The sequence below is a fragment of the Cottoperca gobio genome, chromosome 24 (assembly GCF_900634415.1).
Source record: "Cottoperca gobio chromosome 24, fCotGob3.1, whole genome shotgun sequence".
In the NCBI taxonomy this organism is placed as follows: Eukaryota; Metazoa; Chordata; class Actinopteri; order Perciformes; family Bovichtidae; genus Cottoperca; species Cottoperca gobio.
The window spans coordinates 4,670,619-4,686,862 of record NC_041378.1 but is presented as its reverse complement, the minus strand read 5'-3'; the positions used below and the strand labels follow the sequence as shown (position 1 = coordinate 4,686,862).

Below are 16,244 nucleotides of genomic sequence, written 5' to 3'. Positions count from 1 at the left end.
GCTCAGTGTTTTCCCTCCCGACAGTTCAACGAGACATAACGAGACATAAAAGGACATTATGCCCTCAGTCAGCTGAAGAACCACAGGGAGCGAGATAAAGGATAAAATAGTTTATTTTATAGTCTCATAGTAAAGGTAGGCCTCAACTTGCAAGACAATTGTTGGCAGTATGTACAACATACTTGTAATTTCCATGGAATGGAATCGGACAAACAAAGACCTATTACACTAATTATATCCTCCTAAATGGAAATAAAATGGAAACCATATACACACACACGTTTCCTAGACACGCAAAATGCTTTCTTTTTTTCCTTGGGGGGGGGGAATTCAGCAACATTGATTTTTACTGTGTAAAGCATCACATCGAACACATCGACAGGGAAATGTTTTCGCTTCCTTGTACTGCAAAAGACGGGAGCTACCTTTTGACATTCAATACCTATTTCATACCCTTAAGGAAAACTACATGTGACAAATTGGCATTTTCCCCCATGACTCGTGAGATTACTACAAAATGCATAACATACTTTAGAACTTGAAAACATCCAGTCAATGCTTTTTATAATATATAAAACGAGATGCCTAACGTATTCAGCCACCTAAAGTCATTCACTACTTCAAGCTAAAGGACAAAATACGATACAAGTTTAGGAATATACTCCTTCAAAACATCGATTTTAACAAAGGAGTCATGATTTTTCTTTCTTTTTTGTTTTTTAATCTTGTGTTTTTACGTGTCGGGCAGAAAACATCTGCGATCCAGTGGGCCTGAGGTGGGTATCACTTTTACGTTCGATTCAAAGCGTCGTCACATTCTTTAGTGGAAAACAAAATAAGCTACAAATGTTTTGTTTTTTGTCTTTTTAAAAAGGGAAACTTCTCCGGGACGATTTATCTAGGTGTGTGTTTGTCAACTCTACGCAGGTTTTTTTTTTGTACTTTTATTTTTATTTATTTTTTTAAATCAAGAACAAAATAAAAACGAAAAAATATAATATAGCAGTGCTTGGAGTACGCCAGGTGCGCCCTTCAACCACCCCCAAAAAAACAACCCGGGGAGGAGAGGAGCTTTATTAAGGGTACAAAAAAGCATCATGTCCTTAAGTAGCCAAGCTGCCTCTTTTTGGGTTTTGGATTGTAGATGTTGCTGGGGGGGGGGGGAAATAGCAATGAGGGAGAACCAAAGAAAACAGAGGGATGGGGAGGGGAGGGGAAAAAACCTGATGCTCTCTACATGGATTGAAGCGGTCATCTTCCACCCTGCTGACTTCCTCACTCCTGTTCTTAGAGATTGGGTGGAAAGCGAGATAATTGCGGCGGCGGCGAGAGAAGGTTAGCGGGGTCACGAGTCTCCAGTGCGAGCCCACCCACAGGAGGAGAGAAAACGAGAAGGACGGTGAGGGGGGGCTTCTTGTTGGCAAGAAGGGGGGGGGGGGGGAGGGGTCAACGAGCCTCAAGAGCTTTGAAGGCTGCATTTCCTCTTGCCCTCCTCTGGTGCCCCGCCACCTCCACCGCGGCCAGGTTTGAGCCGCTCCGCTCTCTAGCTGGCCTCCACGCGCAGCTTCTTCCTGTTGGGCGGCTCCTCGGCCTCCGACTCGGAGCTGGAGTCAGAGCCTCCGTCGAACGCCGACACGGCGCTGCCTTTGGGGTTGGTGTACAGGCTGCTGTCAGACGACGAGTAGCTGGCCTGGAGCTGTGCGGAGCCCTTCACCTTCTCCAGAGCACGCACTGCACGCACACACACACACACACACACACACACACACACACACACACACACACACGAAGATAAACAGCAGGATTTCAAAATGATATTCAGTGAAGAACAAAAGAAATCATGCTGGGTACACAGTAAGATAGAATAAAATCCAATTATTTATTATAAATATAACATCATTAATACGTTGTCCTGCAGGGATGGGACGATATGAATATTTCATGTCAGGATCACCCCGGCCCCGAGTCACAATATCCCGATAATCGAAATATACTTAAAACCTTTAAAATGGCACAAAAACAAACTGTCATCACTTGGACACAAGAAAGTAATATGTGGATTGCATCACAGGGCGGACACCCATCTTTCTTTAGTGAAAAACAAACTAAGTGGACATTCGATGAACTGCAGACTTTAGCACTTCCTCATAGGCTTCACTGCTCCGCCAGAGATTGTAGTTCAATACTAACAAAATAACCATGTGTTTAAACAACAAGGCTCAGAGTTAGGTTATGGACAACAAGCAAGTTTCTAACTATGCAGATACTAAAATATGGCGTTCAGCAGGGAAGACTTGTTTAACGTATTTTGCTACTGAAGCAGCTGTTGATCCCTCGCGGCCCGTTAAGAGGAGTCAGCAGTCAATTATGTGTTTCTTAAATGTTCTATTATTATGACTCGTCACAACAATGAGGCCCTTGAGCATACAGTCATAAGCACTACAAATATGAGGCTATTGAGACTCACCATTGAAAGATGACACACACACACACACGGTCCATGAAAGACAACATGTAAGAGAAACTCCACCCAGGAGGGGGGGGGGGGGGCTGAACCTTTTGATCGTCTGATGTTTTGGTGGCACAAACACTTTGATGTTGAGATTGAGACGTTTTCTCAAACTATTCGCTCACATTCTTTCATCACTGCGTCGCCCAAAACAAACATGGCAGTAAAGCGTCACCCGAACCCTTCTTGCTCTGCACTCACTGCTGAAACTCAATGAACTTTGTGAGGAGTTCATGGGCGCCCCAGCTGGTACTACATCCTCACACCTATCCCAAACTAGCATCGATGTTCTCCCTCTCCAAGTTAAGTTCTGAAAACTTGTGCCGTCATGTCGAGTATCTGCGGCCTGAAGATCAAAGTGACAGGAAGGGGAGCTTTGTTACCTTGCTGCTCCAGCAGTGCGTTCTGCCTCTTCAGGTCGTCGATGTCCTGCTGGTGCGTGTGATTTTTTCGCCTCATGTACTGGATGTACTCTGTCGCTTTGTCTAGGATTTGAGCACGGGACGCCTGTTTGGTAGACTACTGTTAGTGACACATGCAGAAATTGAAGCAATGACTCAATACAGACGGTTGATTCTGACACAAACACATGCTCCTATCATAATACTGCAGAAGAAATCTAGGACGCGCTGTGTTTTTGTACAGCGTGCCTCCTCGTGACCTCTCAAAAGCCTCCAGCACGTCCGTCTGACATCCCCAGGCGAGGTCACAACGCCGACACATTACCGTCACGGTGTTTAAACGTTCTGCTGCAGTCCGTTTCAGCAAATCAGCTTTAAGTTTTTTTTAAGCAAAAGATATTTAACAAACATTTGCTCCATCTCGAATGAATGCTGCTTTGCTACAGAGCTCCCGTTGTGTCAGTGGGCATCATTTACACTCATTACATTTCAATAGTAATGTGAATACAATGTAGAAACTTCAGTTACATCGGTGAACCACCGCAGCGGAAACAAAAACTTTTCCTGAAAGAAAAATGGTGTTAAATTGGATTTAAACCAGGAGCCGCCTTAAAAGAAAGGAGACACGATTAGAAGTCTGACCAGATATTCAAATCCAGCTCCAGTCCTGCAGACATTTATCATCTGTAAAGTAAAGTGTTGAGGTTTTGTACCCAGCCCTAATAACCTCTTCATATCCGGTTGCCTCTGCATGCTGGCCCTGAAACAGAGTTTTAATAGCAGAAGGGTCGAGGGAGAGAGGTGGGGGTCGAGTGTGGAGGCAGCTGTAACTTAACACTTCTTACAAATGATCAGCAAACATCCCTCCCATCATCTCATAAGCCCCCCCCCCCCCCGCCGCCTTTCACGCTGTGTGATTTATGAACTGGTCTTTTAGGGGGAAATTACACTCTGTGCCCAAAGTTACTGAACCAGCTCTCAATGTCAGAGTCAAAACAGGAAGAGAGCAACAAAATGTCCTCATAATAACTTCCTGACGCTGGGCCAAGTATTTAGACTGCATCACTGCCAATCTGCACTCGTCCACCATCTGCCCTGCTCGCAGACCCTTCAACCATCTTCTCCACACACACACACACACACACACACACTAACAAAGTTAAGACTTCTGCATCCCCTGTACATAAAGGAAACATGCACATTAAATCATGACAGAAATGCATTCCTTACTATCACAGCAAGGTGCACACAACATTCTCCTTTCAAAAAGTAAAAAGTAGAAATATATCTTACATGGGAGCCTGAACATCGTGTGCCTGGAGGACTTGCAGGCTGAGCTTTACCAACCTTTTCTCCCTGCAGGGCGGGTACAGAGTCCCGGAGGCTGTGAAAGCTGTCTTTGATGTGGTCCCTACGTTTGCGCTCCAGCGCATTGTGGTGTGCACGTTTGTCTGCCTGCAATGAGAAGAGTCACAAGGCCTTTAGCTTGGCAGCAGAGCAGTTTGGGCGGAGGACAGCGGGAGTCCCTGGTCGACCTACACAAACGGCTCTGCTGCCTTTACAACAACAACTCCATTGTTTTTATGCAGTGGAGCAATTATCATTTAAACCACAACAGTATACATATTTAAATGTCCTTTCTATGTATCGTACAAGATGTGAACAACAATGAAAGAACCCAACATCAACGAGATGACATCAGGACTCCAACTAACAATCGTTTTCATTAATCTGCCGATTATTTTCTCAATGAATTGCTTCATCTGTAGCAAAACACGGGGAAATGTTTGACATTTTCAGAATTGCTGGTTTTGTCAGAGCAAAACCCAAAATTATTCAGTTTACCATCACATAAGACGATTGGCATTTCTATCCATCAATTAATGGAATAATTTCACCCTGATTTTTGGCAATTCATCACTTAAAAAAGCTCATTCTTGGTTGCAGAATATATTTTACTTAAACAAACATTAACATGCGTTCTTGTGTTTGTATCTGATCGTGATGATTTTACTTGGTGAAGATCGTGGGAGCTACACAACAAAAAGGATATCTTGCAGTAAATATTTGTATATTCTGGTTAAAATGTTGAACTAATATACAAACTGGATTGTTTGCAGCAGCAGAATTCACAAAGACGAGCTGGCAAACGAATGTTTTATTCCCATAAGACCGCAAGTTTGAATAATGAATGAATAACGGCTCCGACACCGATGACCAGCCGTAGCCTCGTTGTAAAAAGGCCGCCAAAAACATTAAGGAAACATTTCCATCAATTTCCTGCATTCTGTGACCTTTTTGTCTTCTGACCCCCTCCTGAGCCTCCATCCCCCCCCCCCTCCCTCCAGTGTAACCCAAGCCCCCCCCCCCCCCCCTCTCTCACAGCATTGCTGTCCCTCCCTCTCTGCAGGAGCACAGAGGAGTGGCCGTTCAAATTCATGACGGGGCCCAAAGTGAAGAAAGTCATTGAGATGGGGCGAGAGGTGGGCGGACATCAGATCCTGGATGAGGATTAAACCGCTCGAGTTAAACGGCACAAAGGCCGCGTGGAACGGAAACCCGTGGAGGTACTTTTGGAGTACGGCTGAAACGATTCCGCGAGAAATGCAAATTCTTTGCGTCAAAGTCTCATTTAATCCCAGCACCTTTTACAGGAGTAGCTCATAAAACATACAATTATTATTATTATTATTATTATGTTTGTTTTGGCATTTCACAAATGGTTTTCTTTAAAACCCAGAATGCACTCAACGGGTTTAGTTTTGACCGTTTATATTATTCTAAGCAATAAAATTGCTTTTTCTAAAAAAGGAATTTCATAGCAGATCATTTCATGAGGTTGAACCGCATCTCTCGTGTCTTTTGCAAAGTTAAATGAGAGGACTAATCCTCAATTAACACGCAGTGGTTAATACAACAGCATCTAACAGGCTACACATTTGTATTCTAATGAGGCTGTAAAGGCACAAGATGGCTGCCATAATCACATGGCCAGAGGCAGGCAGGAGATCAGTTTGCTGCCTGTAGTTCGACCTGTTTTTAGGCCAAACCATCACAGCATCCAATCACATCTGATTCTGTCCTAATCCACGCTGTCACCAGGCTGAGACATTAAGTCCAACACCCAATCAGAAGTGATCATCTCGCTTCATACACTTCCAACATAGCGAGGCCCGATTTAAATACTAGCAATGAAACAGCACGACGCTGTGGTCACGACGCTGCCTCGGGCAGACGAGGTAGAAGTCACGTGACCCGTCCTGTAAATCGTCTGACTCCCTTTGTCTGATGATCACAACAAAAACCAAAGTGGCCACAAGTGAGACAAACACACGCAGGTTAAGACAAGCCTTCAGGGTGTCTCGTGTTGTTTGGGAGGGACGACGTGTGACTCATTTACCAACAGCTGCTAGAAAACAAGAAGCCCTAAAAGGTTAACAATCAGACTAAACGCCACGCAAACTAAACTATAACCGTAATAAAAACCAGTTCATCAAAATTCACTGCATGGTGACAGCTGCTCCTGCGGCCTGTTGCACAAGAGCAGCAAACGCATCCAGAGAGACAAATCCACAAGGGCCCCACACACACACACACACACACACACACACAGACAGACACAGACAGAGGCGGGACTCCACTCCCTCCACTAACCGTGCCACAAACAAACACATGACTGGTATCGATGGCAATTACAAGTCTGGCAGCCATTGTGTTACGCACGGTTTAAGTGAATCGAAAGTACACGTGGCTGAGTTCCTGCGTTTAAGCACATTATAATATAACACAGAATACACTTCAGACTTTGCTCCGATTGTAAAGATAAGTCGCGCTTTCATTTTATACGCCAACTTCAGATCCAAATCTTCATTCATTTTTGTATATTTTGCATTAAATGTTAAAAGAAATGAAGTGGCGGTGAGCGCATTTGGTAACAATTCCCACTAAAGACTTTAGAGGCAAGTGAGAAACTAAGACTTAAGGTACCATATATATCATTAATCCTTGAAGGTACTTAAGATCCAGAAATGTATTTAAGCACTTCTCTCTGGAGCTGCTCCATATACAATTACTTGGTAATTATGGACATCAAGTGCCCCGGCTGATTTAATGTGAACCCTCTGGTAATGGACTACTTTTAAGCTTCTCTGGGAGAAATCCCCGAAATAATCTTGAATGAAATGATCCAACGAAGATGAAGCGACATTTTTACTGAATTCAACTTTTCTCGCCACCTCTGGAGACATTTAACAATAAGGTTTAGGTAAGAGCGCAGAGCTTCTGTTTAACTCAGTCAATGACACTTATTAAATAGGTGCGACTGTTGTTTGGGCCGTCATCAATGACTAAAGAGATCACAAGACGAGATGCATCAGGATCATCTGGGCGGACTTCCACCTCCGCGAAAACAAATCGGGTGATACGATCCAAACCTTTGATCCTGGTGTTTGTATATATTCTGTTGGGTTAGGGTTGTCTGAGCATGTGAAATACTTGATGAATAACAACAGGTACGTCGTCACATTGATAAAACATATCATGTGTAGCCATAAATAATATTGTGGACGACGGTCTAACGCACCCCGAGAAGTTAGAGAGGCGGCGACCGTGTCTCCTGGTGCATATTGTTATTTCGCCAAACCTAACTTCCTGAAATTCGGTACAATTTGACTGCCTTTGACTGGTGTAGCATTGTATTGCATGAGATCATTACGAGCATCTCATTTGGTGATGAAAACACAAACTGAGCTACACGTCATATAAATCACAGGAACTAATATCCTGTTGAAAAGCTTCGCCGATATCAAACGACCGTTATAAATACAGCTAACTGTACTCACATGTTGGTGCCTGCTCGGCTACACGATGGGATCATAAGCTATCTGAGATGTTAAAACACATCAGGCACCATGAAAAACAGGTGTCAAATGACCTAAGTGCAACCATTATCAGTTCATCATGAAGCTGATACCTTTCGCTGGCGGCTGAAGGGAACACGCCAGCTGAGCGGCTCCCTCCAGTCTATTCATACCTGACCATGACACGTTACATAAAGGCTCCAGGTGCCGAGGAGGAGAGCGGATTGCGTGACGCTTTCCGGCTACGGATGGCCATCTCACGTTCTCGGCATGAAAGCCTACACTTCTGTCGGGGTGGTGGAGAACGTAGAAAACCTCCTTCCACTAATAAGGGTGGAAACTCCAATAGAGCTGCATCGATTAGTCGACAAGTCGATATAATAAAGCGATTATTTTTGATAAACGGTTAACAGTTAAAGTTATTATTCATGCAAACATTGCAGAAAGTGCTGTTTTTAGCCTCAAGTATGTAGACTTCCTGCTTTTCCTCTGTCGTATCATATTAAACTGAATATCTTGAAGTTATGGTACTGACTTAAAGACATCAGCTTGGAGTTTGAGAGTCTGGAATTAACATTTTACACTATTTTCTGTCCATAATAAGTTCTCAGATTTCTTACAATAATACCAAACCTCACATTTGAGAATCTAAACGTGGGAGTTTTTATCGTTCTCTCCAATATCATGTGACTTATATCGCTATCAGCTATAAATAAATCACACGTAAATATGTTTTCCAAATCGTTTGGCCCTCGTTTTGTTTAAAAATCACTTAATCGCCTGACTAAATTGTTGCCGTTTTCAGTCAGTCAATCAACTTACGGTTTTGGCTTTATATCCCAGTCTAACATTTCACATAAATCAATGATGCTCACTACCCATTTCACTTTGTGACTAGACTTTGGAAACATTCAGTGCCTGCTACACTGTCCCAACCATTTGAGCTTATAGATTTTATTTCTATGCTTGAACGCAGGGCTGAATGATGCGTGTTGTTATATCTAAACCCAACCAATTTCATTTATAACTTATATATTTGACAGTGTCTCAACACGCTTCATTCTCATGCATTCAAGACAACACATGCAGAGATGAAAGCAAATGTCTGACTATGAGGGACACAAACAGCCATCGGGACATACATATTTTATGCTTATAGCTTTGGTAATCAAATTAAATAACACTAAGTGAGCTGAAATCAGGTTTGACTTTCTCGGGAAAGTAAACATGATAAAAGAGAAGACGGCCTGAGGTCTTTTGGAGGGCACCAGAAGAAGAAGAAAAAGATTACTTTCGTCTTAAAAATAACAAATGCATATTCTAAAATGTTATGTTTCCTTTCGACATTTACATTCTGGTTATCTGCCGTCGTGTTGTGCAGCCTGTGCATCAACAGAGTCGTGCAGAGGGTGTTTTTCTCGCCGTATCCGATGCAGCTATACGTCATTAATTTAGGCTGCCAGCCCTTTAGTGGCCTGTAGAGAGAAGATGGCTCTAATCACTGGCTGCAACACAGGACAACATCCCGCAGCACCCCCTTCCTGACATCAAGGCTTGTCCGAGATGCAGCAGGCGCGGCTCGTGCAGACACATGCAACAAGCCCCCTTTCTAACACCTTCTCTTCTGCATCATTGTAGATGCAGCACAAATGCAAACTAGTCTCTCTTTACTGAGATGACCTAGATGTGCGGTTTGCAAAAACCTGATCACGAGCGGAACCCCCGTGGTGTGAGGTAAACCGCCGGGGAAAACGACTCGGGCCGACTAACCGGCTGCCATCGAGCAGAAATCTTTGTATTAACCGGGGGGGGGGGGGACAACATACAACAAATAAGCCTTTGTAGCGGGATAAAGATTTGGTCTATATATAGATGTCGTGTCACCGTCTCCCTATGGCCGCGCACACACATGATGGGGGATACCCTGCAATGCACTGATGCCTAGGAACAATCGCTGCACTAATATAAATCCACTATAGTTCAATGCTACAGTACACATGACGGTAAATGGCCGTACATACATTTTTATTTAAAAGCCTTAAAAGCAGTGCTTTCTCATTATCTTTCGAGCTATATCAACCTCCACCGTATTGCCTTACCAATCGATATAAATACAAAAAAAAAAATAGGCAGAGTGTGATGGATAAATCAACTTTGCAACAGCAGTGAAACATTTCTCGACATTGGACACAATCCCCCCCCAGCATTACGCACCACACAGTGATATCTCGGTGAGTCTTCCTGCAAGGAAACAGAACAAAAAGTACAATTGTAGCCATAATTGTTGAGCAAATCCTACTGTTGCGCTGAAGTCACTACAACGTAAAAATTAGCAGGTTTATAATGCTCTGAAGCAAGAAAGGCTAGTGTTTGCGTATCACTTAACAAGAATCCCGACAAATAAAACATACTTATCAAGACAAGCTAGCAGGCTAACGCTAGCTGAGGTGCTAGTTTAGCTAAATCGTCAAAATAACATCCGTAAAAAGCTAAAAAGTGGTCATACTCACATCACTATCGACTTCGATATCATCGTTATCACTCATTCTTCGATAAAATAGTCTAGTTTAAAGGGACGGGTGGCTAAAAAAACAACATGAATCAGTTTAGCACCGAGCGGCGCTCAGACAGACAGACTGCTAAACGCTCACGTTCTGTTTGGACAGAGCCGAGGTTAGACTCTACTTTCTCCACGTGACTACACACTGCTACCACTGAGCAGCGCGCATGCGCAACATCCCGGGGGCGTGTGGGAAATGTAGTTGCTCTGGCAGTTTTTCCGTGTATCATAAAAAACTAACATTATTACAGGATTTTTAAATATAGACTAATTTAAAAAGAGATATTCGTTTCAGCGATGAGCTGTGGAAATATTTGATAGTTCCTTAAATATTCTTAAAATAGAAAGTAATGTTTATTGTTAAACTACAATATCCAGGAGTCATTTAGCTGGTTTGTGACGTCACAGCGTCTTTTCCCTTCTGAAAGATTATGGGAGTTGTAGTTTTAGTCATATTTGAATGAGGAGCTAAATAAGGCCATGGCTGAGACACGTGGATTGTAGAATATACTCAAGAAACACAAACCCGCACACACACTGCAGCTCTATTTACTGATACTTTTTCTTTTTTTTGCTCACAGTCTAAATCCATATAACTTTATTGGTATAAAAAAATGTTCTTTAAGTGAAACAATTTGTCAATTAACTGATACATTCAGCGACATAAATTAATATGCAAATCTTTTCATAATTGATTCATCGTTTTATTATTCGATTTATTCTTCAAGCAAAATGTCAAAATGGTTCCAGTTTCACAAAAATGAATATTTTGTAGAGGCTTCTTTGTCTTTTATGACAGTACAATTAATATCTTTGGGTTTTGTTGACTGTTGGTCAGACAAAACAAGCAATCTGGGATATTTGTATTGTTTTACTATTTACTGATGTTTCATTGACCAAACAATGAACCAATGAAAGTTCACTAATTGACATATAGCAATTATAATGCAGAATTTTCCCACAACATATACCTTTAAGATTATTGTATACACATGTAACACTGGAGGGGGGGAAAAATGTGTTATGTAGTGCAAATTGCAAATAATCTGCTCTGGTGCTTCCTTTTTCACAAAATTGTGCTGTAGATAAGGAGCTTACACTGTGGATTATTTTGCGCTGCAACAGTGGATCAGTAAATGTGTAAAAAAACAAACAAGCTGGGAGCAGCCTCATCCATTCCCCCCAGCAGGTCAAGAGGCCACAGCAGCTGCGGGCGACACCCTGCCCTCCATGCAGAGACAAGGCTTTAGACCTGCACTGACCGTGATCTCTTCCGCCACCTACTAGCCTGGATCAACCCCCTTTCTGTCTCACCTCCAATATCTAGTCCTCCTGCCAATGTTACACCCCATCACCCATTTTATACAATTACACAGTATGTCCTGCAGCAGCAGAGCCAAACGGGGTCACCCAGAAACACGGTGCGTAACAGTATAGTCTATGTAAAGGATGACAACACAATAAGGCCAGGCTTTAATAATGCATCCGCTGCAGTGAGGCCTCTCCTTCTTCATGGGTGACAGTGAAAAAGCACGTAGCTATATTTGTGCTCTATAATCACATTTCAATTTCCTCTAGGGATGGGTAATGTAACAGAAAAATATGATAAAGATGCAGAGCTCACAGAAACCGGGAGTTCTTCTCACCCGCCTGCTACTTGCCACACCCTTAATGCTATTCCCCCCCCAGGCCTGAGCCGAGTTATGAAGTGTTTTAGCACCATTTCAGTTCATAATATTCAGGCTGCGGGGAGCTCAGACATTGATTAGCTGTGGCTCGGGCTGGAGGAGGAAAGAAAGTAGTAAAATCCAGGTATGTGAAGCACTGGGATCTCATTATATCTAGAGAGGCTGATCAGTCCAGGCAGAGCCTCCCTCCCCTCCCCCCCATGTCTTTATAGGACCTGCCTGTTAAACCATTAAATTGCCCTCCTTTTGTCCCCTTCCAGCATCTTGCAGACTACACTGGAAGGGCCCCAGTACGCAGTCACCATTAGAGATGTTTTTTGTTCTTTCCATTGTTGTCGGTGCATGACTTATGAAAGGGAGGGGAAGGGTAGGGGGGGTGCACCGTCACATATACCATCAGATTAAGGGTAGAACAGTTTCTCCCTTGGGTGAACACAATGTACTTTCAGATGCTGTTGTGTACATTAATTGTGCCCTTGAAAACACATGCAGTCTGACGTAGACACGGACATTTACAGTAATGTAACTGGCGAGTGATTCAAATATCTGATGTTGTCTTGTCATGAATAAAAAATACAAACTGATGCAACTAAGTGCAGTCACAAAGATCCTTCTGGATTGTATGACTATAGTGACCAAGTGTATTTACAGTAATACAGTATTCTAAGAAAATATACTTACTTGTGTACGTTGCAGCTTTTTTCTTATTGATATTTTTATGATATTTGAGGAAATGTCTGTTTGATGTTGCATTACAACATTTACAATGTGTGATTACTATGATATAGTTTTAAAGGTGTGAAGCGCTACTTGTTTAGTAGAGCGCTACTGGTGATGTTTTATTGGAACAGGGAGTTTACTCCAATTAATCTTTATTGCATTGTTGCATCGGAGGATGACAAACCTTTATTGTATCACTGCGGTACAGACCTATTTGCATATTTAACTCTTTACCTCTCGATGACTCATCCTGGTTGCACATCAACAGAATGCAGTTGGAGCAGTTGTTCCACTATACAGTAGATCCCTTTGAGAGATTTACTGCATGTGGTGGGGACTCTTTAGTAGACGATAATCTCTGTCTCCCTCACAACGCTCCCCTCCTACATCCTGTCAATCTCACATGAAGGCGCATTCTTTTCCAAACTGCCATTTTCATGTGTCGTCTCATGCACCCCTAGGAGCTCAAGTTATCCGATAGAATCAAACTTTAAACATTAGACTTAAAGATCCTGGAGTCGTCAAAGTTTAGGTTTAGTTTTGGAAGGTTTGGTCAAGTTTGCTTTACGATTACTTGCAGGGGCAGAAGCTTGTTTTTGAACTACAATCTTAAAGGGATAGTCCGGATTGTTAGAAGTGCCGTTACAGTACAGTAGATGGCGGTCGGCGCGCCCCCAGTTTTGGGGAAGTACCGACCTCCATCTACTGAAGGTAGACTGACTATGGATAAGTACCTCATACAGCCCCACTTCAAACAATCCGGACTATCCTTTTAATGGCCGAACGTTAAAGGGATGGTCCCCTCCTGTGGCGCCCGTGTTTTCTCCTCCCCTTGCAGGTCGGGATCTGGCGGTGCAGGCTGCTTCCCCCCCATGCTCTCCTGCTTTGGTTGCTTTGCTTTCTCTTTTCTTTTAGCATGCAACATCTTCCCACACTATGTTCCACTCACACGCATCACTGATGTTACTGATTGAGTAAACATATGATAAGTTCATGAACTGGAGATTAAACTACCCAACAGGAGTTCAAATGAGCTCAACCATAAACATCTACAGCAGTAAAATGCATCGTACACATTAATGCAGCAGTAACATTAATCCAGAAACATCATATATAATAGTACAACACTGACTTAAGTGTCATAAAAAGTACTTCTGTTTGGGAATCTCCGATCTAGTGGATTTATTTTAATCATAAATACGTCCCATAGCTACATACACGAGGAGTTTTCTCTCATTCTCTACTGCACGAGGGTTGTTTTTTTTTGAAGCCTTGTCAGCAATAACAGAATTGCCCAGCAAATGATTCAAAGCTATCAGGAACCTTGGCAAGAGCTTTCGAGCAACAATCTGTGAACTGAACGTCATTTGCGATCATGTGCAGAGTTTGTACTTGGCGAATGGTAATATGATGGCTGGCCAGAACGCTGTCGCCAAAAAGCCTGACGATAATCATCCATTTGTGTCATTAATGTGCTCCTCTGGACACATTCTGAGGCCATTGTTGGCAGTAAATTGCCACATTAAGTGCATCATTACTAAACTAAAAGCAGAGGATCTATCTGTAAATAGTAGCATTTAAGCCTCTCTTTTGGTTCGGCACCAATAATAGCAAAATTGTTGCGTGTTGGTTTCATGATAACATATTCTATTGTGCCGTGTATTGAAAATTGCATCCTCTTCGGGCCGCTAGCAGCAAAGCTTCCCCGAGAGGTGAATTATTCAAAGTCAACATTTGAAACAAAATATCTCAAATGTAACTGGTGAATTCTCAGAAGCACGCTGAAATAAATCATACATTTGGCGAAAAGCTAAACAATATATATTCAACAGACACAAACAATAAGCTCCAACATCGTGTCCTGCAACACAAGGACACCTTTTGATCTCCTAAAAACGTAAAGACGTAATTGACAAGTTCTATTTGTTATATGTGTTCAGCTCTCTCATGTGTCGCTCAAGCTGCACAAGTCTTGTGTTGCACTAGATGGCACCTCTGTGCAACCATTCATGTGTCGATGGTGACGGCCATAAAGAGAGAGAGCTGACACACAAGGGGTAGATTCAGTTCCAGAGAGACGAGGAGAGAAGAGTAAAGGAACCTCTGGCCCATCAGGTAACAACACAATATATGAAATATAGCTGCAAACAAATGTGTCAGTTTCACACCTCCTGCAGGGAATCCACTTGGGGGGGGAGGGGGGGGGGATTTCTTCGATTTTGAACAAACTGACCTCCATGAATAGGTGTGAAATTGTCACCTTCAGAGCAGGCGAGGACTCAGTTTGTAGTCGAGTGACACATTGTGAAGCTCTGTGGTTTCATACGTGTGTTTCTTCTTATGGGTGCAACATAGATATGAGAAATCCTGTGAAGTTAATGTGTCTGCACACAACATGCGAGCATGCCAGCAGGGAGGATGTGGTTGTAAGGTGTAAGGAGTGAGGTTTAAAGAAAGCAAAATCTGTCGGTAACAGATTAGCCGGATTTGAGCGATTTGTTGCAGAAACATGTATTTTTGGGGAAAACTTTTTTTTTAAACGTATGAATATTAAACAAGAATAGATATAATTGAATTGGAAAGATTTTTGACTTTTGGAAGCAGATTATCCGGATCCTAATTGCTGACAAATATTGTCCTCATACAAACACGTATATCTGTGTGCAACAACAATATAGTGTGTGATACTGCGTGTAGATGCTTAATTAAAGTGCTGCTAACAAAGCTTTGCATGCTGGGACTCTGGTGAGTGAAGTCAGCATCTTACACAGTATCTGCTGAAAACACAGAGACTGTGCAAGAATCTGCTGAATAAACAAACAGTCTGCTGCAGGTGCTTCATTAAAGTGAAGAAAATATTATTATTATTATATATATATAATAATATATTAATAATTCATAATAATTCATATATTATTATTCATAATAATTTATTATTATGAATAATAATATTATTAGTATGATTAATAATAATAATAATAAGATATTATTAATATCTTATTATTATTATTATGATTAATAATAATAAGATATTATTATTAATAATAACAATAATACAATTATATTATTAATATATTATTATTATGATTAATAATAATAATATATTATTATTATTAATATATTAATATTATTATTATGATTAATAATAATAATATATTATTATTAATATATTATTATTATTATGATTAATAATAATATATTTCTAATATCTACAGTTATATTTATTTCCCATTTTTAGGGTATTATTTTCTTATTCTTCTTAATATTTAACCAACTATGCTCAAATGTGAACATACAGGGTCAGTGTAAAATACATGAATAACTACTGCAGGTGTGTTTCTCGCTACACGCTACACTACTTGGGTTAAAGGTGCTCAGGATCATATAATGTGTACTATGAACTGAAAGATTAAACTCATTGTTCACTCACTGATTAGTGTCCTGGAACCACCACACAGAACGCACAGGATCCGTATTTCTTTAGACGGTAGTGTGAATGTTGCTCGC

The 16,244-nt window shown here is 41.7% G+C and overlaps 1 protein-coding gene across 2 annotated transcripts; it reads right to left on the bottom strand.

The window, feature by feature from the left end:
- Positions 1-95: 95 nt before the first annotated feature.
- Positions 96-10,475, bottom strand: max (myc associated factor X). 2 transcript variants are annotated; one of them, XM_029462581.1, is made up of 5 exons: positions 10,280-10,475; positions 9,984-10,010; positions 4,204-4,365; positions 2,893-3,016; positions 96-1,731 (listed from the first exon to the last, which is right to left on the bottom strand). In XM_029462581.1, exons 1-5 carry the CDS (start codon positions 10,313-10,315, stop codon positions 1,544-1,546), a joined length of 537 nt encoding a protein of 178 aa, XP_029318441.1. In that variant the 5' UTR covers positions 10,316-10,475; the 3' UTR covers positions 96-1,543. The 2 variants fall into 2 exon arrangements, with proteins under 2 accessions (XP_029318441.1, XP_029318442.1); XM_029462582.1 differs by lacking the exon at positions 9,984-10,010.
- Between the last annotated feature and the right edge of the window lie 5,769 nt (positions 10,476-16,244).

Bases quoted from the DNA above. Each gene is read 5' to 3' on its own strand.
- max (XM_029462581.1), bottom strand. From the start codon at position 10,315: ATGAGTGATAACGATGATATCGAAGTCGATAGTGAT. The intron at 4,366-9,983 runs GTGCGTAATGCT...TTCTCATTGCAG, and splicing joins CACCGAGATATCACTGTGTG to GCAGACAAACGTGCACACCA. The intron at 3,017-4,203 runs GTAAGATATATT...TCTACCAAACAG, and splicing joins CACGATGTTCAGGCTCCCAT to GCGTCCCGTGCTCAAATCCT.